This window comes from Triticum aestivum, chromosome 3B, assembly GCF_018294505.1.
Source record: "Triticum aestivum cultivar Chinese Spring chromosome 3B, IWGSC CS RefSeq v2.1, whole genome shotgun sequence".
Taxonomy (NCBI): Eukaryota; Viridiplantae; Streptophyta; class Magnoliopsida; order Poales; family Poaceae; genus Triticum; species Triticum aestivum.
The window spans coordinates 851,358,584-851,381,505 of NC_057801.1; the positions used below are offsets into that span (position 1 = coordinate 851,358,584).

General features: G+C 41.5%; 1 protein-coding gene across 1 annotated transcript; it reads right to left on the reverse strand.

Moving 5' to 3' along the window:
• Positions 1-16,340: 16,340 nt before the first annotated feature.
• On the reverse strand, positions 16,341-17,005 carry LOC123068135 (SKP1-like protein 11). The gene is made up of 3 exons (XM_044490612.1): positions 16,777-17,005; positions 16,421-16,527; positions 16,341-16,353 (listed from the first exon to the last, which is right to left on the reverse strand). Exons 1-3 carry the CDS (start codon positions 17,002-17,004, stop codon positions 16,341-16,343), a joined length of 348 nt encoding a protein of 115 aa, XP_044346547.1. The 5' UTR covers position 17,005.
• Positions 17,006-22,922: the final 5,917 nt, after the last annotated feature.

The following is a 22,922-nucleotide window of genomic DNA, read 5'->3' on the forward strand; positions in this document are numbered from 1 at the left end:
TCACCAGATTTTTTTGTTGAAAAACATACACCTGGTAATTTCTGTGTAAAAACATGATAATGTATAAATCACAGACATGATAACTAATATCTTACGTTTTAAACACCATGGTATCTTTCATCCAAGGGGGGAAGTTTTTGAAACATTTTCACCAGTAATTTCTGTGTCAAATTACCATACTTCCCCATGCCTTAACCTTCTCGTACTGCAGTTACCAGCCTTATCATGGTATAGTTATCATGTTGCTCATACCATAGTTATCACGCTGGTCATGCCAAAGTTACCAAGCCAAACTTTTTTTTCTTCTGATATGACAGAAATAAGAAAGGTTTAAATAACGTTGTTTATCTACAATAGACAATAACAACAGGTGGCTTAGTTGGTTATTAGGCTCAACAGCTATTGCATAGACTTGGGTTCGAATCCTTTTTCAAGCACCTTTATTTTCTTTTCATATTATGCAGCGAAAAACCAGAAAAAACCACTAGCGATTTACTACGGTTTTTGAGAGAAGGAAAAAAATCAGTGGAAAGCGAGCGTGAGAAGATAGCGCACCTATTGCTAACTATCGGAAGAAGTGGATCGGACTCGTGCGGATCTATTGCTAACCACCAGTCGACTGGTGGTTAGCACAGTCCTTATTTAAATGTATGGACTATTGATGCCTAGCAACAAGTACCCACAATTTATTTGTGGCACTTCCCATATTTTTTTCACATGGCAACAATATATATATATTCAGCAATAAAAATTCAGAAAATATGGGATAATTTCAACACAGCTGTCCATATAAATTCATCGAAGTCTGAACACGATAATCAAAACAGCTACAAAATAATTTCACCACAATTACTCATTTCATACATGAATGAAAGGACCATTATTTAAGTTTTTTGTTGTTTCTTGCCATCATTAGAGCTTTCTTTTCTTCTTGCTTCTAGTTCTCATTGCAGGGCTATCTGGTGCAGTAGTAATTGCTTTGTGCTTGCCCATTCCCCTAGTTGGCGTTCTGGCTATTTCTTTTATGACAAATTTATCATTCTTGGAAAGAACTTTTGACCTGAGAGAGAGAGAGAGAGAGATAGAGATCAGATTTGACATGTTGGGTGAGAATTGTGAAAGGAATTTGTAATCAAGTCCTGAATTAAAATAGACATGAACCTAGAAAATCTAAATGACCTAAACTTAGATAAAGTTGAGTTACTAACAATTTCTCCACTTGAATCAATTTTGATGTAAATAGGACACTTGCTTATATGCCTTGGGTCCATCTAGTGTAAAACATAGTAAATATGAAATGGAAGTCAAAATACGGCGACATGAAGTTAAAATGTCACATTGGTGGCACTGAGGAGCTAGTGCCGTTTTCTCCCCTCATTGACACTTCCTCCATGGATTGCTAACTTTTTTTCCGAAAAGGCCATGGATTGCTAACTGCGGAGACAATAAATGTCTACCCAATTTTTTACATATGAGGTAAGAAGGTAAGACTTATCAAACCACTAACTAATCAGATCAACGACACAAATCTATTATATATTGTTACCTCTCATGTGAAATAGGGGGTAAGAGGGAGCATGTTAAAACTACATTTTTGCATTTATCAATCTATCCTCTCGCAGAAAGAAAATCGTACTTTGAAGCACCTTAAGAATTTGAATTGTAAGAGTGGAATCACCTTGGATCTGAAGTCGTAGCCAACGCTAGTTGTGCTGTGTCACATTGTTCTGGAAGGGCGTGGATGTCCGGTGTTGTGGGCAGTGTTGTGTCATTTTGTCCTGGCTGAGTGTATATGTCCGACGATTTGATCTTTACTTGGACCGCCACATCATCCTCTGTGAGTTTCCCCGTCTGCTGATCTACAAGGGGGAAGACGAGATCGTCGTCGAAGAAGATGGTATTCTTATGGTTGGGAGGACATGTAACATGGATCTTCACATTTATTTGAAGTGATGAGCCCACCGGCGCTGCAATGACCGATCGCCGCAGTGGAATCGGAATACTGATGAAGCCGCCACAGGCGGGAACCTTCAGTTCCATTTCCTTGTCTTCTGTACTGCTGAAGAGCAGTATGCTATGGTCTTTGTAGTGCTCATAGTGTGCCGTGATCTCACCATGGACGCAGGCAGTGGTGCTTTCTTTGTCTCCCTTCAGCTTCAGCTCGACCTGCACGGTGGCCTCCACGGCGTTGCTCAGCACCGCATAGGTCACCTCCGCGATGTTGGTGGTGGTGCCTGTGGCTGTGGGGAATCTGGGGATACCGTGGGTCAAGACCATGTTGTACACAACGTTGTCGGAGTAGCAATCCCAGAGCATTTCACCCGCGACGTTCTTAGATTCGTCAGAGGCACCTGTTGTGGGAATGCCGTCAACTTGAACGGCAAAGCTCCCGTCAGCTGAGATGCCTCTGTATGGCCCAGTGAGTGCCAAATCAATCATACTCTGCGAGATATCATATGTCTATATCACTACTTATGACTTGCAAATGTAAGAGTATTCATTTTTAACTCGTATATATACCTCGGACTGAGATGGATCGTTGGAGATGGAAGCATGGTTCTTGTAGATGATCTGACCGCGTTTGCCATCGAAGACGGCGATGGTGCCAACTACATGTAAGTCAGCCCTCACGCCGAACACTTGCACAAGGGGCCGGCCGAATCCCGACCGCTTGGTTTGGGCGTCAGTGCCACTGCCTTGAGGCAGCAGTTTGCCATTGCCTTTCTTCTCGTGTCCGCCATTATCATCTCCAGCTCCAGTGTCGTCGCCGTTGCCATCATTGTTGGTGTCTTCTTTTGCTTTCCCTTCCTGTTTTTCCCCCTTTTCTTTTTGAGAAGCACTTGAACGACATCGAGTGCATCTCTTGCACAATTGATATTGATTGGCTCAGCTGCCAGATCCCTATATGTTGCTGTCAATGCCGCTAGATTCTTGGCATATTCACTTGACCCCCACCTTGTGTAGTTTGGTTCTGTTTCTCTCCAATCTAGCAGCGCGCCCGACATTATTCCCCAATTCCAGATGTAGACTGAATCAACCATCTGTATATGCCCTTCTGTTGGTTCTTCATTGTCCCAACTAGCCACCACGGTGTTGAAGAATGGGATCATCCTCGTGGCCTCGCAGAACATAAGAATTAGGTGCACCAATGCCCGCCTTGTGACTGTGTCAACGGCTACACCCTCTCCTTGATTATAGACCGAGAGAATACCCACGGCATCAATCGCGGAGGTCCTCCCTAGCTTTAGACTAACAATTTGTTCCCTGACTCGTCTGTTTTTTTGTTCCTGACATCCAGAGTTTACTTCTAGTAACTTACTATACGTAACATCACACCCCAAAAAGGTGGATCCTGGGATAATTCGCTTGGTCTCCCCTTGGAAGCCCAACTCGTACCACCTTCCGTTTTTACTCTGGAAACCAATTAGGTACACGTTGTCATCCCGAACAGCAAGGGTTGTTTCCTTGCTGCCGGCCACTAGCTTGATGTGCATCCACCTCTTTGGCACTCCAGGATGTTTTTGCTCGCCGAGAACAGGATGCCCGGCAACCTCTTCGGGGGATTCATGATCTGCGAGCACATCACGGAGGTTGCCGATGACCTGAGCATAATCACCATTCTTCAAGTTGAGTGTCGTCATGTGCACTGCACCAGCAGCTGCCATATCCTACATTGAATGCATTGGCTCAACATTTTGACAGATTTCCAAATTTCTTCAGGAGTATGTATTTGTTATGAAATATTTCAGGAGTATAACTAAGGAAAGAACAAAATAATTGTAGACACAAAATGGAGGCACCGTATGAATTTTCCATGTAGGCAAGTCCATCAAAATTAATGAGATTTTATGTTGTTCCAAACAGGCTGAAGTAGAGGAAGGGCGATGAGAATCGTATGCACATGTGGTCGGCCCACGCATGCCTCAAGACGAGTTCCCTTTTGCACTACTAACACTCGGGCTCATGCCTGGAAACAAGAATGAATTTTGGGATTTTACAGAACAATTACAGAATCGTGTTTTTTTTTTGTGCAACATGGTACATTTTACACAATTCTAGTGACATGATATCATAATACAATAATGTTGTGTGGTGTAGTCAAGCACCTTTCTACATTTGTTATTTTCTAATGGTTTTCAGTCCTGTAAGGTTTATGCAAGCCATGCCCCTGATGACCTATATCTTTTCTGTTTTGGATAATTTCAGAAATATTAGATCATGCATACTGTGTATTTTTTGGAAGCAGGTCGCACTAATCTTTACCTCCTAATAAAGCACGGAGTATTTCTTCCCGTTCACCGTCATCCAAATTACCCTTGAAGTTGGCGAGAATTACCCACAAATGCAACCTGTAAATGAAAAAAACGTTTTGCAAACAAGGGAAAAAACGTTTCGTCTCTTTTTTGGGATTTTTTCGTCCATGGTTCGCGTTGTACTAAAAAAATTGTGTTCCCTTTTGGCTTAAAAATTAAATAGTGTTATGCGAATCAGGCGACCTAGCTAACATGTCATTCTCAACAAAAAGGAAGATTACCATTTTTATCGTCAGCACGCCTGTGTTCGCCCGTCCTGGGCCGACCAGTAAAAAAATGTAGATGCACTCCAGTGGGCATGTTACGTTTTTTACAAATATGGGTTCGCTATATAATAGTCCCATCTCGGTTCTTTTTTTCAAGTTCCATCAGTTTATATATGTTTACAAGTCGGCTTCGCAGCGAGCCTCAAGAAGCAGAAATAAAGACAACGGAGGAATAAATTGAGAAAAGCGAGGAGGGACGCTTAACGGATACGCGAGCTTGATTGATTGTGGCTCTAATTAAATTGTACGGATGAACAAAAGGAGGAGGGGCATGCAACCAGCTGATGCGAGAACTTAATTGTGGCTATAATTGAATCGGATGGAGGAAGAAAAGGAGTAGGGGCATGCAATGGATGCGCAAGCTGATTGGGGCTCTAATTATATCGGATGGATACTTGCACGACATAGTGGGTGACATGGTGGGTTCATTCTAATTAAGTTGGACGGTTGGAACATTGATTATCCATGAGATAGAAGGAGGAACGATATGTACTGCTGATTGGCTGGCTCAATTAATTAGATTGGATTACCGCACGTGAGCGGGATTTTAGCAAATTAACTCTCTGTTACATGCGGGAGATTTAGAGCATGGTTAATAGTATAGCCAGCTGCTGGCTACAAGCCAGTGCCATGTCATCTACAGCCCATCTTATAGTCAATATGTACAATAGTAGATCAAAAGAGTGTACTATTTTTTTATTATGTGACGCACCTTTCATTCTCACAAAGTGCCTAGGAGCACGTGCTAGAGCTGGCTCTCCACGAAGAGCCCACTTACCTTCTCTCTCCTCTTCTGTTTCCTCCAAGTAAGCAGAAATATACTAGTTTATTCCTTATAGCCCGCTGACTCAGCTCTATTGTACTTGCTCTTAGCGATAAATTGGAGCCGGCCGGGTGCATGTGCAATTAACTGCACGCGCGTGAGCTTCGGGATTGCTTTCCAAGCGTCGTACTCGAGTCATTACTTAGGGCATCTTCAATGGTTGTAAGATAGTTGTTGGTAGACTTTGCCACATACTCCCTCTGTCTAGGTGAGTAAGTCATCTTAGGCTGTGCACCGTGACCAAGGAGGAGAGAAAAACGAGAGACGTTAATGTCTAATTGCTAATTAATAGTATTGCATGCAATGAACTAACCACTGCATGTCGTGTTTGATAGTCTCGAGTCATTAAAAGCATGCACACCCTCATCTCTTATTGGTTAATATGTCAAGAAACAAGAAACGAGGTAGAAGTTAATGCACCGCGCCTAAGTGTTTTGGGATTATTTGGTTTTCGTAAGATGACTTACACACCTAGACGGAGGGAGTAGGATTTTTGATGATGTGTCATACAATAAATAAGGAAAGAGAGGAAGGTTGTATGTACATGAACCAACATCCATTGCACAAGCTCCAATGTAAAATGAGAGAGCACTTTATTTATTATCTCACATCCTATTGGGCAAACTAGATACAACCCATTGGAGATGTTGTATGTTAAGGTGTTGATTGATGACATGGCATATTTTACCAACAAGGTAACATACAAACTGTTGGAGATGCCCTTAGTTGACCATACAACTAAATACATTTGGTCCACAGACAAAACAACTCTATGCAAGTATTTTCTTTTCCTTTCTTTTCTGTTTTGCAGCGCTACTTCATGTAACAACCTACTGCGAAAACATCTTCAAAGAAACTATATTGAAAAGCCAAAATATCTTATGGTAAATTGTCAAATATATCATGCCAGTCAAGCCCATGCTAGACAACTATTAAAAGAGGAAACAAATTTGGCAGGAAACAGAAGTCTTAGAAGAACGAATAAATTCCCTGTTCTATCTGATTGGAGACATGACCATTAAATAAATGGTTAATGTTGTACTTCATTTCCTGATAATGTAGTTTTGAATTTCTTGTGGTACATATAAATTATGCTTGGCCATGCTTATATTATATTATTTTGGGCAGTATGAAAGCCAAGCTTAAGTTTACTCTACTGGTTCATTTTTCAAACTATGGTTCGATGGCCATGGTGGAAAAACTCAACATAGTTTGCTGCCGGAAACAAGCCCAAGTTCATGGTAGAGATGAAGAAGGTGGACGGTTATGACAGTGGAGTGTATGCAGATTATGTCAGTCAAGAGGCTGATAGCGTCATACCTTGATATAATTTGCAATCGGAATCATTATTTTTTGCGGTAAATAAGAAAATACAATACCTGATATGTCAATACATGACTTGTGTTGAACCACGTGAAGTGAATGTAACGATTGCAAGGCACGAAGAATTACAAGTCGGTAGAGGAAGGGACTTGAGTTTGTTTCTTCCGTTGCAACGCACGGACATTTGTGCTAGTATAAGTAAAAAAACAGTTCAATCTACGTAAAAGAAAATATGATTATCATTTGATCTAACTGTTGTTAAGATAAGTCTATTTGACACAGACATTTTACATCGCTTCCCTCGCGTCGCCCCCGGGCGACTCGGGGACGATTCGGGTTTTCGCCGCTCCGCCTCCCGGGTTTCGCCGCTCCGCCAATAGGCTCCGGTGATGGTGAGCCCTGGTGGTGTACTTAGGGTCCGGGGGAAACCTTGGCCAATTTGGCCAGCCTGGCGGCGGCGACACCTATTGGCGCCGCTTTCCTTCATAAAGGCGCAGCTGAGGGCCCATTCTACCCACCCCAATCCCCTGCCTGGGTGAAAACCTTCAATCCTCTTAGGATTTGGCGGCAGCGGCACTGCTCGCGCCGTGACCTACCTGGAGGTGTCGTTAGTGGCCTTGGGACTCGGTTGGGTTTGCAGAGGAACTGCAGGTGGAGCGGATGGCACCAGTGGCAGCAGGTGGTGTTCGCGAAGGAGGAGTTGTGTCCCATCTGACACGTTGACAACTGCGGGTCTTAGCAGCATGGAGCAGCTGGGTCTCGCTATTGGACGTTTGTTGATGGATGAGCGCAGGATGGTGGCGCTGTCTGACGTCGTGGTGGCGTTGACAACAGCTAGGCTGGGTAAGGTTGATGCGTCAGTACAACTCTGAAGATGGATTGGTGGCAGTTGGCGGCAGCGGCGGCCTCTGGGAGTGCGCCGGACCGTTGTATACCCCATACCCGGCAAGTGGCTTGGTTGGGGCCTCAGGTGTTAGATGTTAGACTTGTCTGCGAGGTATGTTTGGTATTAGGTCCGGACTATCAGCATCCCTTCATCAACTAGATAGGAGTAGCGACAGATGTTGCCTATACGGTGGCTTCAGACTTACTGCTCTATTACTTTGCAAGGTCTTTGTAAATAATTAATAAAATGGCTGCATGCATCACCTAGATGCAGAGGCCGGGGGTCTTCCTCCTTTTCAAAAAAAAAGAGAAGTCTATTTTTTATCCATCAACAGTCCGCAACCTCCAAAATCAGTCCATAAATGCCGATTTTAAATTTAATTTGCAGAACTGGGGAATTTAGTTCTGTGACCTCTACAAAATCGTAAGACAATGATATGGCAGCCTAATCATCAAAAAAAGGATTTTAAGAAGTACGACAAAAGAAACAACATAAAGGAATCTGAAAACCAAAATTTCATGAGAGATATAGAAATTGTAAATAAAATATAAATATACAGTACATATAATATAATATGTTGGAAAGTACTAAAAGAACATACTCTAGATATTTGTTAAATTTCCCACAAAAATATATATTTGTAAAATAAAAAAATCAAAGTACTATTAAAAAGCATGGAATTCAAGACAAATTAATAATAATTTATTTCACCTTATTTTCATTTTGCTCCAATTTCGATTTTTAACATAAGGTTTATTGTAACTCTATAAAACACATATTTTCGTTATATTTTCTGATAGAGGTGTTTTGGAGGCCAAGCTCCATGGAGGCCTTTATTTTTGAAAAAATAAAATTCAAACTTTTATGGTTCAAAAAATTTGAAAAACATATGCATGTACGTAAGGATGTAACCCACGTGTGTGTAAAAATTCACGATGAAATACCTTCAGTTGCGACCTGTACAAAAAAGGCAAATTCATGGCCGGAAGGATTTGTTAAACAGCCCCAGATTTGTCTTTTTTGCACAACCCTCATTTCAATGTATTTTGAACTGAAAATTTACACACATGTGTGTTATGCCTTCATGTATATCTGTATTTTTTCAGAATTTTTGAAATGTAAAAAAATGAATTTTGATGAAATTTCAAATTTGAATTTGGAGGCCTTTCTGGAGGCCGAGCTCCAAAAGGGATTTCTGATATTTTCTCCACCATTTCACTTTTCTTACTATGCTTATTAACTTAAACATTTATTTATGTTTCTTCAAGTTTTTGGAATTTCCTTTTTTTTTCTTTATTGAGAATTAGGTCATTTTATGATTTTTTCCATTTGTGACGACTAGGCTGCCATATGTAAGCAGTGAGCATATCTCATGGTTGGAGGAGTGGATTTGCAAACCCACCAACCAGATTTATGTTCCCACGGATGCGAATTTGTGTATGTGTTCTTTCTGAAAAATCATTGTGGGGCCCTCCGCTATAAGTTTCCGTTAAAAATGTACTCAAGATGTGTTTAACCACTCTGTCTCAAACTCTTGTTCATAAAGCTTTTAGTGAAGTTGGATATTTAACTTTTCTAGTTCAAAACATAAGGTCTAGAATGCTTGGTAGGACACTTATTCTTGGGACCCAGTTCAAAGCGAGGATGATATTTGGACAATTGGTTTATGCTTTGAAATATGCGGCTAATTTAGTGGTTTAACAAATATGAGGAGAATACAGTAGAATAAAAAGGAATACAGGATAACCAGGAGCCCTTCCCACAAAGGAAAAGCTCCTTCCGGAAGGATCCTACCTAGCCAAATCCTATTTAGCGCCCTCAGCGCTGAATACAGCGTTAATGGTACAGGGCGCAACCCGCCCCCCCCCCCCCCCCCCCCACCCCCCGCGCGACGGACCAGCCCACATTCCCTTTTTTGATTCGAACCCGCGCCCTACTGGTTAAGTGTGCCACGCCATAACCACTGCACCACTCGCAGTTCTATGATCAAGTACATTTCCTTAACTCTTTTCTTCTTTCTTTTATTTTTCTTTTTATTTCCTTTTTCTAATTCGATGGAAAACGTTCACCGGATTTCCAGAACAATTTTCAAATTTAATCAAATTTCCAAAATTGGATGAACTATTTTTCAAGTTCGATGAATTTTTTTGAGAATCGATGAACTTTTTTCCAAATTCATTCAACTTTTTTTCAAATCCGATGAACTTATTTTCAAATCTTATGAACTGTTTCAAATTCGATGAACTTTTTCCAAATCCGATGAACTTTTTTCAAATCTGATGAACTTTTTTTCAAATCCGATGAACTTTTTGAAATTTGATGAAATTTTTCATTTTTGTGTTCAAAATTGATGAACTTTTTGAAATTCATTAACTATTTTTCAAATTCATGAATTTTCAGATCCATGTGCTTTTCAGTTTTGAGAACAAAAGGACGAACAAAAAAAATCAACGAACAAACGAGGGAAACGTGAGTGAGCGATCGAAGAAAGGAAGATGTGAGCATGCTAGCTGGGCCGGCCCATGCGAGGCTGCTGCGCGAGCGCCCGCTAAGAGAACTGGCGCATAAGGCACCGAAGAGGAGGTCTCTCCTACCTAGGTGTACAAGTCAAGGGCTCCACATCTCCAAGTCGGTTAGTAAGACGTTTAACCCTAGGTCTCACCCCCTTTATAAGGCGAGATCAGGGGGTAATTCAAGGGCATATGACATCTAGTCATCCTCTCAGTAGAATATCCACACATACTGTAACCCCCTCATACAAGGTGTTTTCCCCACGATCAATCAAGCACAAAAGCAGGAGTAGGGTGTTACCTCAACCACGAGGGCCCGACCCTGGGCAAATTCCCCGTGTGTGATCCCTTCTGGTACTTTCGGTCACGCGCCTTGCCCAATTGGGATGATTGGCGGTTTTCAGTACTGTCAGAGTGACTAATCAGAGTAAAATTAACTAGTTTTTCCAAGTCATAGTGTCGTTAAGCCAAAAGTACCTCCATCAAAGTAGCTAAAATGTTATTAATTTTCTTCATGCAAACAAAATCATTATTCATTACATGTAATTTTTTTCATAAGTGGCCGACTGGTTTTCGCGGATTTATTTTTGAATACCCCATAATATTGTTTCTTGCTTATGTTACATCACATCCATCCCAGATTAGTTGTCTTATATTTGTCTAGATACAGATGTATCTACACTAAAACGTGTCTAGATTCATCCATATCTAGAAACATCGATCTAATACAACTAAATGGTGACTGAGGGAGTAGTAAATAGCATATGTCAACTACATTGGAGTTATTTTTGTGTGTGTGAGAGGGAGAAGGAGTATTGGTCTAATAGTTAGGTTGTGCAACTGTGCGAATTTAATTGGCTTACTGCACTTTGTCCACATGTTGTGGCCCATACACATTAATCTACATGCATAATATATGTATGACAAAAGGAATTTTAATTTTGATAATACCAAACTAGTATACAAAATACTGCACGAATCTCCAGCAAATGCATGGACATTATTATAAAACCATGTCCCAAGGAGCATTTTTTATCATGGGTTCTCTAGTAGTACATTATAGAGCAAGTACAATAAGATACTCCCTCAATTCCTAAATATAAGTCATTCTAGAGATTTCAATAGAAACTACATATGGATGGTTCAGCCAAAAAGGACTACATATGGATGTATAGAGACTTATTTTAGAGTGTATATTCACTCATTTTTCTTTGTATGTAGTCCATATTGGAATCTTAAAAAGACTTACATTTAGGAACGGGGGGGAGTAATATAGGAGTGTTGTAAGACTTTAAATAATACATTTTTACCGACTTGGAGGAGCGAGAAGATGAGAGAGAGAGAGAGAGAGAGTAGAAGCGGGCTACGGATTAACAACCAGTCGTAAGAGAGTGAGCTGGGACATTTATCCATAAAGTAATACATATTTAAATCCAACTATTGTACTTGCCGGCCATAAGATTGGTTATATATGATGTGGCAATATCATATAGCCAACAACTAGCAATAATATTAACCATGCTCTTATAGAGGACAAATCTGGAATAGGCCATTAGTTGAGGGATATAAAATGTATTTGTTATCTCCATCTTTATATTGAATGGGTGAGAGTTCGATATCCCCTTTCCCCCCATTTATTCTTGATATATAAGAAACTGGAGGCTTTCACTTGGATTAATCCCATTCTTAATCCGGCAAAATTGTCCTTAAAGTTGGCAGTAAAGTAGGTAGACACACCTTGTACTAATATTCTTGCCACAAGGTTGAGAACGTACAAGTGATTTGTGCCTTATAAATTTGAAAGTATCGTAGGACTGGGAGAGCAAACCTTATACATAACATAAAGATGTGGTCTAAATGGCGCTTTGGGCACAGAGGTAGAAGGTAATAAAGCTTCCAGTTTCTAAAGAAAGTGACAAATCTCTAAGAACATAACGTTTTCTCGGGAAATTGAGTTAAAAAAATAGGCACATATGCAGTATTTATAAAGAAGTAACTAACGAGAAAGAAAAAGCTTTCAATCGTACGTGGATATATGTGTACTTACCTGAGTTGTGAAGATCACCTTATGGAGGAATTTGAGGAGGCTAAGAAGTTGATTAGTTGGGCGTTCGTGCGTTCTGACCTCTTTGCCTCAGGACCTTTGAATGATACCTCAAGGTACCATATATATGTCCATGCCAAAGGAAAGTCATTGAGCCTAAAGATCATTTACTAATCAAGAGAATTCTTTAATTGGTTTGTCATATCTTAATTGATCATACAATACGAAATTTAGAAATAAGATGACCGTGGACCGTGGACCATACTTGTATAATCGATTTGAATTGATCAAAAACAGTTGGTAAATGTTGCTCTCTGCTGGATATAGAAAATTAACTAGCTTTCTGAATACCAAGTGTATACCAACAGGACATTTTTATTTAGCCTTAAAATCAAATAGAAAACAACAAAGATGATTAGCATCCCTGCAGCTTGCTATATTTTAATTCATCAGGGATATGACAGTGTGGTCATGCAGTTTCACATTTGTATTGTATGACCGAGTATGCACTTGCCGTTAACGCGTGTAGCGAGACCTATTCAATATCTCTTATTCGTGCGCTGGTTGGCTCTGGGCGTATGACGCATTACAAACGACCGACCTCTCCCATCTAATATATCTATAATAGAACTGGTTACTAGGTTAACTGTAGAAAGGGGAACCGCTTAGAATAAGCGGGTACCTATCTTAGAAAACAATCAACAACTGGAAAAAAAATGTAGGAAGAGGAGGCCGCCTGGCCAATGCTGTTGTATACTATATGTCACAACGGTGCACTATTTTACAACAAATAAGAGCTCTTAGTATTAGCTAATCACACGGCACTGACGGCAGTTAAGTTGTCGTATTTGCGGCAGTTTAGATAGTACTCCTACCTCGGAAGCAACTACCAACCAGGGATTCCTGGCATCGTCTATAATTGAAAAGAAAACAACTAAATTACTACTCCCTCTGTCTCATAACCGGCGAATATAGTTTGTATCTTGCAACTTGCTAAAAGATGATGCATTTTAATTAGACAAGGCATATGACGTTAGAGTACTTAGCTCACGCAGCCCCGTTGACAATTAGCCGAGACCATTTGAAACCAGCGATGTGACCGCGTTGCAAATGATTGATCTGACTCTCCTTTGGAAAATAATCTAGTAAATCATCCGTGTGAATAGCTACCTACCAAGATCAGTAGGGGCATTTTAGTCTAAATCTGGTAACTTGTACTCCCTCTCTCTCAGTTTACAGGGCGTGCGCGTATCCCTAGGTCGTCAATTTGACTAACCTAATACGAGTCATATATTACAAAAAATATACTAATATAAACTTCAGATGTTCTATTTTCGAAAGGTATAAATTTTTGTGTTATATAGTTTATATTAGGGTGATAAAACTGGCAACCTAGGTATACGCATAGGACTTGTAAACTGAGACGGAGAGAGTATGTAACAAGCAAGACAGGTACTAATATATACTAATCCCTCTATTCCTAAATATAAGTCTTTTTAGACATTCCATTACAAACTACATACGGATGTATATAGACATATTTTAGAGCGTGGATTCACTCATTTTGTTCCGTATGTAGTTCATAGTGAAACCTCTAAAAGGACTTATATTTAAGAACGGAGGGAGTAGTATATAGTAGTAGTACGCGCTTGCCGGGTTAACTTACGCGGGAAAAACACTATGGTGATGAGAATAGACAACCGCGTCACGCGGGAAACCAACATTCTTTGTTCGTTTATTAGGGACCCTACGCATCACACGTTCACGCGCGGAAAGTCGTTGAAAGACCGTCATGCTTTATGTAGCGTATCACCATATGCCATGACCTATGAGTGACCCAATTGATAGAAGATGCATTTTTTCTTTTTGCGAGGAAGATAGAAGATGTCAGGTTGCCACAGTCAAAGTTCAGCAATATACATGAGTTGGTTTGAAGGAGTACTATGGAATTTAATGTGTGCCTTCAATCTCAGCCTGACGCGGTTTGAAGGTACTCTCTACTATATATGGCACACCCTGTTTGTGGCCCTTTCTACTGTTGGTTCGTTGTTTATTTGTTTTTCTGTTTGATGGTTGTCCAGCCAAGTTTCTCCCGTTGGTGCTAAACAAGCTTAACTGCGTCTACTTAAGTGCTAAACAAGCTCACATTTTTAAGACTGCGCCGGTACACAGCTAGGCGTTGCTTCGCCTCAGAAAAACGAGAAAAAGTTGCAAGATAAAGGCAGTTAAGAACGAATCGAACTCCCAAGCTCCGACTACTTAACGTTTCTTCTAGCGATGTTTGTGACAACTGATCAGCGCTAATATTTTAAGAACTCACTACAGCGTCAGATTTGAAACATTTCTGAACATTTATTTAAAAATTGTGAACAATTTATAAATGCAGAATATTTTTGTAAAAATGTGAACAATATTTGTAATTCCAAACATTTCTTGGAAAAACAAACAATTTTGAAATCCTGAAAAGTTTTTAAAAATGCAATCAATTTTCTATAATTTCGAATATTTTCTGAAATACCAACACTTTCCCAAAAACATGCATTTCTTTTTTTTAAATTAGAACCATTTTGGAATTCCCGAACATTTTTTGGAAACGTGAACTTTTCTATGAAACATGTTTTTTTTTTAATTTCTGAACAAAATTCTGAAAAATGGGAATACATTTTGAACATTCGAATCATTTCTGTTATAAAAAATGAACAAGTACGCACTTTGACATGCATGTACTAGTACGTACTTTGACATGCATGCACATGCAACGCTCATCGAAGGATCAACTAATGCACGCACCGGTGTGATGACATGCTTCCTTCCTTGTGTATCCTACGCATAACAATAAACTTCCAAATCAAAAAATGAATTGTAGGGCTTAGTCATGTAGGAGATGGAGAAAAAAAGGTGATCCATATATTTCTTTCTTTTTTTAGTACTAATAGAAGTATTTTACTTTTCTTGTTTGACATAAAATGGTGTTGAACATGTGTGTACAAAATGGACTTGCAAAATAGGTTGAGACACTTGTGTGTCAAAAAGGACGTGTACCTGGGTTAGAGGGTCGAGAACAAGTTGCAAGTTAATGATGGACATGCAACAATGACCCCCCCCCCCCCCCCCCCCCCCGCGGGAAAACGATAGGTCCCAAACACACGTACAACATACCTTGGTTTGTTACAACAATTCCACCGAACTCAGCCAACTGCCTAGTTCAAGAGTCATGGTCGCCTTGCCTTCACAAAGACGGGCCCGTTCGAATTCTAGTATGCCTTTGCTAAATTCTTTGTCCGCACAACCATCACCCTTGATCTTTAAATCGATCTCAAAATAAACCCTGTTTTCTGAGACAAGCCCTCGACATGGATCTGTCAAAGATAGCATATCATCCTGCAAAAGAAAAAAGAGTGAAAATTTTGCGTTGGACGCCACCAAGAGTCAATCACGGGTACAGAATAAAGGCGCATACCGGCGAGCTGATGTGTTGGGGGTCGGCCCTTTCACGCCGAAACAGATAGACACATCGGTAGTCCTTTGTGTCCCTTGCAACAACAGTGCCAAATATGTCGACCGGAAAGCCAACATCCGATTCCCCTACCTTCAAGGAAACGACATTGACACAATATGTCGTGGCCGACTCACTCATTGGTGTTTTGTTGTTAAGCGGTGGGCCACGGGAAAAGCTAGCTGCGGATAAAGGCAACGATGACAAAATCAAAGCCAGCATACTACAGTGTCTACATCCAACTATAAAGACCTTAATGGAGCGAACAATCATCAAAATACTCACTCTCTTTATCTAAGTCGAAGAAGGCAAGGTTGAAGTCACTGAATCGATGACGTACTAAACCATGGATCTTGGGCTCGTATCCGGTGAAGTCTTGGCAACGAACTATGTCGAGAGCCCGTAATGCCTTGTCTACCAATTTTCGCTCTAGGTTCCACCAATCTGCGATGATTTCAATAGCCGCGAAAGCCTGCTCACGAAAACCAAAGAGCACAAGCCACCGAGGAATAATAATACTGGATAACGGTATGGTTTTGTTGTTGAGTAAGTGGTATTGCATCTGTACAGTGGAAGAAAGACGTGATAAAGGGACATACATGCATACATACCGTGTGGCTAGCGCAAGATTCACTTGAATGCTCTTCATGTAACTCGGGAATGAAGACACCACTGATGTTTAGTACTCCCTCCTTTCCGATTTACTTGTCATGGTTTTAGTTCAAATTTGAACTAAAACCACGACGAGTAAATCGGAACGGAGGGAGTACATGACAGGTCTCATGGGGCGACTTGCCCTTGATCTTATTGGCGAGAGTCTGACAGGTGAGTGCAAGCAACCCTTGGATTTCAAGTTTGTGGGAAGCCTGTTAATAGCAAGCAAGTGCTTAAAGAAATGAAGAAGAAGAAAATATGGTGCTGATTGTCATTGGAGAAAACACTGCTTATGTAGGGATATTAGGCCAGCAGAAAATTGATTGTTATTCCGAGAATACATTCGCAAACGCTTTGTGTGTCATAAACGAACTAGGGATATTAGGCTAGGCTAGACCATCATAAACTAGAGTAGATAATAGGATTTTGTGTGACAGAAGAGTTAAATCGCTGAAGCTGACCAGGATGAGATCGTATAGTGTCTCGAGATCTAGGTCGCCGACGAACTTGGCGTCCCAGGCGCGGAGGTCGTGGCCGCCGGAGTAGGCGTGCTTCTTGCAGTAGTGCAAGGCCTTGGCGAGTGTTTTGCCTTGGACGTTGACGTCGATGGGCCGGCCGCGGTAGCAGATGGTGTCGCAATGGATTTCTCCGGATTGGCTCGCCTCCCGCTCCGACACCACGAAACTCATGCCGTCCAGGGTCTCGAGTAGGAACGTCTTCTCCTCCGCCAACGCCATCTTTTCTTCTTTCTCCCCCCTGCGCCGCCGTCGACTTCTTTCTCCCCCTTCTGACTCCAAGACCAACCCACAAGGAGGAGTTGTACCCTTTTTCCTCCGCTCAGCAAAGGACTCCTTTGGAATTTCTACCCTGAGCTCCTATATGTCAGCGATTCGCACACACGCTGGGCCTGACCCATTGACGGATGCTGTAGCAAATGCTTTGTTTTTTTTCTGAAAAAAAAATGCTTCACATGACGAAAATTCCCACAAAAACAAGTTGTGTTGGCGTGGAAACAAACACCAGCTAAGCAACAATAATGAAGTGAAAAAAAAACCCTAAAAAAATGAAGTAAAAAAGGAAAAACAATGCTTCACATAATGAAGTCATCCACCGAAAAACCTTGTTTGTCTCCTGACTTGGATCCTGCAGCTAAGCAACAATAGTTTTCCTCAGTCAGCCATCCAGTTCACTTTGGATCCTTTGTCATTGGCCGGATCGACTAAGGAGTCGGCCACATGTGATTTCATTGGCCGAGTCAGAAGACTAGTTTGTCGTACTTCCCTCATAGGCCGAGTCAACAAACGAATCGGTCATATATGAGTCGGCTATGGCTGTATGCATCGATTGATGCAGGGACCGGAGTTTTAACCTCCTTTTCTAAAAAAAATATGAGTCGGCCACACCAAGTATCAGTTGTTCAGATGAGAAAATATGCCTCGACTGAGATTGTTAGTAGTAGATGCAGGCAGGAGTTGGTCTACTAATCTTGGATGTGATGCCTATATAATAATCATTGCCAGGATATCGTCATGATTATTTGAATTTCTATCAATTGCCCAACAGTAATTGTTTTCCCACCGTTTGCTATTTTCTTGAGAGAAGCCACTAGTGAAACCTACGGCCCCCGGGTCTCTTTTCATCATATTTGCCTTTGCGATCTATTTTTCTTTGCATTTATTTTCAGATTTATTAAACCAAAAATACAAAAATACCTTGCTACAATTTATTTGTTCCACTGTCTATTTATCCTATCTATCACTTTTACCTCACGTTAATTTCCTATCTTGAGGCGCCATACCTGAAAGGGATTGACAACCCCTTTAACACGTAGGGTTGCGAGTATTTGTTATTTGTGCAGGTGCTGTTTACATGGTGTGAGGAGGTTCTCCTACTGGTTCGATAACCTTGCTCTCATCACTGAGAGAAATACCTACCGTCGCTATACTGCATCATCCCTCCCTCTTTGGGAAATACCGACGTAGTTATAGCAGACATCAAAAGGAATTTCTGGCGTCGTTGCCGGGGAGGATCTTCAACATCAATCAGGTTCCTAATCAAAAATCCCATCTCCTCATAATTTACATTATTTGACATTTGCCTCTCGTTTTCCTCTCCTCCACTTCACAAAAAAATTCCGTTTTATTTGTCCTCTTTTTGGTTCGCCGTTTTCCCGTTAGATCTGTTTTTCGTGTGCAATCTTATTCACTTTTTGTCGTTATGGATTTTTCTTCTTCTATTGCATGTACCCCCGAGAACGAGGTTCTCAACTCTAAACAAAGGGGAGGAGAAAATTTAAAAGATGCTTGGTATAGGATTTGCAATGCTTATAGTAGATCTATCCGTAAGCAATCTACCATTGTTCTTCTTTGTTGTTTTTATGTGGGCATTCCCACTTGGTACAGATTCGTCCTTGATACGATTACCGGTGGGAATTTCTTGATGTGTCCTTCTCTTGATGCTTTTAATGCTTTGGGAAATTTAGGGGGTCCACTACCACTCATGATCAATGAAACAATATTGACTCTTGAGCATGTTATGGAAAGACTAGATGCTATTGAAAAGAAAATGCTTACCGTAGAACATATTGAAAACTTGGATAGAAAAATGCAAAGTTATGCTACTAAGGTTGGTTCAAAAGCGGGAGATGTTTTTAAGTTGCTAAAAGAAAAAGGAACTATAATTCAGGAAAGAATCAAAGAAAGTCCGTCCAGGATTAAGAAACTGGAAGAAATCTTTTCTAATCTAGGAACGGCCTTTGCTTCCGCTAAAACTCCCGTGAAAATTGGCAAGACTACTCAAGTCACTAAAAACAAAGGTGCAACTTCTAGCACTAATAAAGGAGATCTTAAGATGATTAGTATCCATCCCAACTTTATTGAAGTCATAAGAGACCCTTTTTGCGAAAATAAGTTTTTCAATCTCATGCCTAGAAGTATTGTCTCTGAGAATTTATATGCAAAATCCTTGAAAAATCCTAAGTGTTTGATCAAAGAAGTGGAAAAGGATGGCAAAACTTAGATCCTACATGTTATGTCTAGCTAGGGGCATAAAACGATAGCGCTTGTTGGCAGGCAATCCAATGAATAAAATTTATTTTTGCTTTTTTCTTTCTGTTCTTGTGTGTTAGCACAATTATGCTACTGTTATGATTGTGTTTTTTGTGTTTTAGTTAGTGTTTGTGCCAAGCAAGGCCTTTGGGAAGATTTGGGTGAAAGTTTATTTGATCTTGCTGAAAAACAGAAACTCTTGCGCTCACGAGATTATTTGTCATTTTTAATAGAAGAGTGCTTTTGAGTTGATTCTTTTTGCAGAAGATTAATAGACAAACTCCTCACATCCACACTAATTTTTATTTCAGATTTTTTGGAGTTACAGAAGTATTCAAAATATTCAGATTGCTACAGACTGTTCTGTTTTTGACAGATTCTGTTTTCTTTGCATTGGGTGCTTGTTTTGATGAATCTATGGTTTTCTTTGATGAGTTTTTGCCATAGAAAAGTTGGAATACAGTAGATATAATGCAAAAGCAAAATAAGAATAGGTTTGTTATAGTACTTATTGTAGTGGTTTGTTTTCTTATACTAACGGATCTCACGAAGGTTTTGTTTGAGTTTTGTGTGATTGAAGTTTTCAAGTTTTGAGTTATCTTATGATGGATGAAGGAATAAGGATTAGCAAAAGGCTAAGCTTGGGGATGCCCGAGGCAACCCAAGATAATATTCAAAGAAGTAGCAAGCAACTAAGCTTTGGGAAGCCCCCGAGTGGCATCCCCGCTTTCTTTTAACAACCATCGGTATTTTACTTGAAACTATACTTTTATTCATCATATAATATGAGTTTTTCTTGGAGCGTCTTGTATGATATGTGCCTTTGCTTGTTTGACACCGTGTCGACACAGGAGCTCCAGGAGGGAGTATAAAGTCGCCCTCGACCTCGTCGATAATCCTAGCACCCCCTTTCCCCCTCGCTCGATCCAGTGCGCACCTGAGCTACCATCGCCATGGCCACCGTCCTCCCTGCCGGTTAAGAAGGTGTCCATCATCTCCGCCGTCCTTGACTATGTTGGCCACGAGGATCGTCTCGAGCGGAACCACACCGCACCGTCGCCATCGACCTTTTTCCCTAGCTTCGGTTGTTGCATGCCATTGTCAGATTGCCCCCCCCCCCCCCCCCCCCCCCGGCACTCCTGAGCTCTCACCAAACCTCCTTGTGCTCTGCAGTGTCCTATCCTTTTCCCCTCTCTGTCGGAGCTCGATCTCGAGCTCTAGCTAGCTATCGTCTCTGCCGTGACATAGCCGAAGCTCTGCGGTCGCCGCTGTTCTTGCTTCCGTCACAGTAGACCCCTCCACTGAGGCAAAGACCTCACCGTGCACATGGCGTTGTCGTTGTGCTGCCTAGCCTAGCAGCTCACTGATGCCGTGCCCGTGACCTCGTTTTCGTCCAGCTCGAACTACTATTATCGCCGAAATTGTTCATGACCACCTCTACTTGCGTCGCTTGCACAAGTAGATGCACGCTGCCATGCTTGTTTGTTTGATAGTCTCCGAAGTCGATTTGGTTGTCGGAGCAGTGATTACAGGCGTCGCGGCCGTACATCTGGTCATGCCATGCATTTTCTCATGATCTATTCTGACTGGGCTGCTGACTTAGCACATGCCCCACTTGTGATACAGGGTGATTAGCCCATTGCTTTGTGACAAAAGTATTTTAGGGTCTTATTTTCGAATTAAATTTAATCCAAAAAATCATATGAACTTTGAAAATTCATAACTAATTCATACTAATTCCAAAAATACAAAATATCTATAAAAATTGATCAGAAAAATGTGCTCTATCCAAATATGTCATTCTCATGCATGTTGTTTAGCTATAAACTCTAATACGCCATATTATAAATAATACTTGGAGTTGGGGTAATGCTATTTGGTACATTCCCACTTCAATTAAATTGTGTAGTAATGCACTAGAATTGACAATCAACACATCTTGCCATGCCATGCACTTTGGGTTGCATATTAGAATGCCTAGTTGTTAATTGGTTTTTCACATTTGCTTCTTATAAATGGATCCCGAGACTGCAGTAGACTACGACTATGCTAATGAGGAACTGGTCCCGTATGCCGAGCAACAAAGCGAGCAAAACCCCCTTGATCATTCCATATATCGCCTATTCTTCCTCTCTACTTCATGCATTAGAGTATCGATTTGGTTATTGTCGGTAACTGCTCTTCTATTCCTATGCATAGCCCGATTTTGTCGCCTTACATTGCCTTTACATGTTATCCTAGCATGTCTAGTATAGTTATGCTTGTGTTCATTATTTAGCCCTACATTCTTGTCATGTGTCGATTCGCTTATATTGATGGACAGTGATTGATCCGGCTGATGATCACTAAGTTATTATACATGATACTTGACCATACTATGAGCTTATCTTATAAGGTATACTATATGGTGGACTTGGACTTGCCGGCATGTGACCTGATGCGAGATGGGCGGCGGCATGGTGTGAGATGGACCAGATTGTCGGCTTTAGACATAGTGATGATGCAGTGTGCTTCTAGAGATAATCATAGAAGTATATAAACCTAACTTAAGGCAATAAGTGGAAGGCCGTGCTGGAGAGCAGGGTTGTTTGTTCCACTTAGCCGACCTAGGGTCGAAGTTCTGGTTATTGATCCAAGATAGAAATATACGCACTAACCGCCATGTGGGATAATGATTATGGAGCCCTCGGTGTCGTAGTTCCTCACCGGAGCTTTTCAGAAGTCACATAGATTTTATTTTATTTTTCGAAACGGAGGCAAAAGCTTTGCCTCATCTCATTAATAAAGAAGAAGAGAGTTGCCCGGTTAATAAACGGAAAACCGGGCGAAAACCGTTACAAGCCGCTGAGCGGCACACTCATAATCACACACCCACCTCACATAGAGTCTCATCAACATCACACACCGGTGTCATCGTCATCACTTCTCCCCAACAGGCGTCATCACCCTCCCTAATCTCCGAGCAAGCGACTCCGACTTCTCCGAAGACAAATGTAGACCCAACCCACATCGTAGAGGCTATGTGAAACACAAGAAGCCCCGCGCCAAACTCAGCCACCCACGCCAAGGACAGCACAACTCCGACTCTGAAAGATAGCTCCGAAGGAGAACTAGGCAAGGTTGGCGCCGCGGAAGACCACCGAACAGACCACCTGTTGCCTGTCATCGTCGCGACAGGGGCCCCGCCGCCACAGCTCCGACTTCACCGCAACAAAACAACCCGAGGTAATCTGCCCACGAACACGCCGAAGAAGAGCCGACTATCGCAACCATTGTCGCGTCTCCGACATCGCACACACCCATCATTGTTGCCACAGGCCACCAACTTCCATCGGTCCCGCTTGATGATGCCTAGCTCCAAAGACGAAGCCCTCGAGAGGGGATACGATGCTAGAGCACCGTCATCGTCCGATCCCATGGATCTAAGGTTTCCCCCGAAGCTGCGAAGATTGGAGCTGAGAGTACCTCGACGATGCCAACAAGAAGGAAACGACGCCTGAACGCGTCGCCATCGCCGGTTCCGGACACACCGGAGACAAGCTTTTGCCCGGGTCAACCTC

What these genes read in the sequence shown, in the direction of transcription:
- LOC123068135 (XM_044490612.1), bottom strand. Translation starts at nt 17,004, where the DNA reads ATGAGTTTCGTGGTGTCGGAGCGGGAGGCGAGCCAATCCGGAGAAATC. An exon ending in CACTATACGATCTCATCCTG is followed by an intron (nt 16,528 to 16,776) that starts GTCAGCTTCAGC and finishes TGCTATTAACAG; the next exon opens with GCTTCCCACAAACTTGAAAT.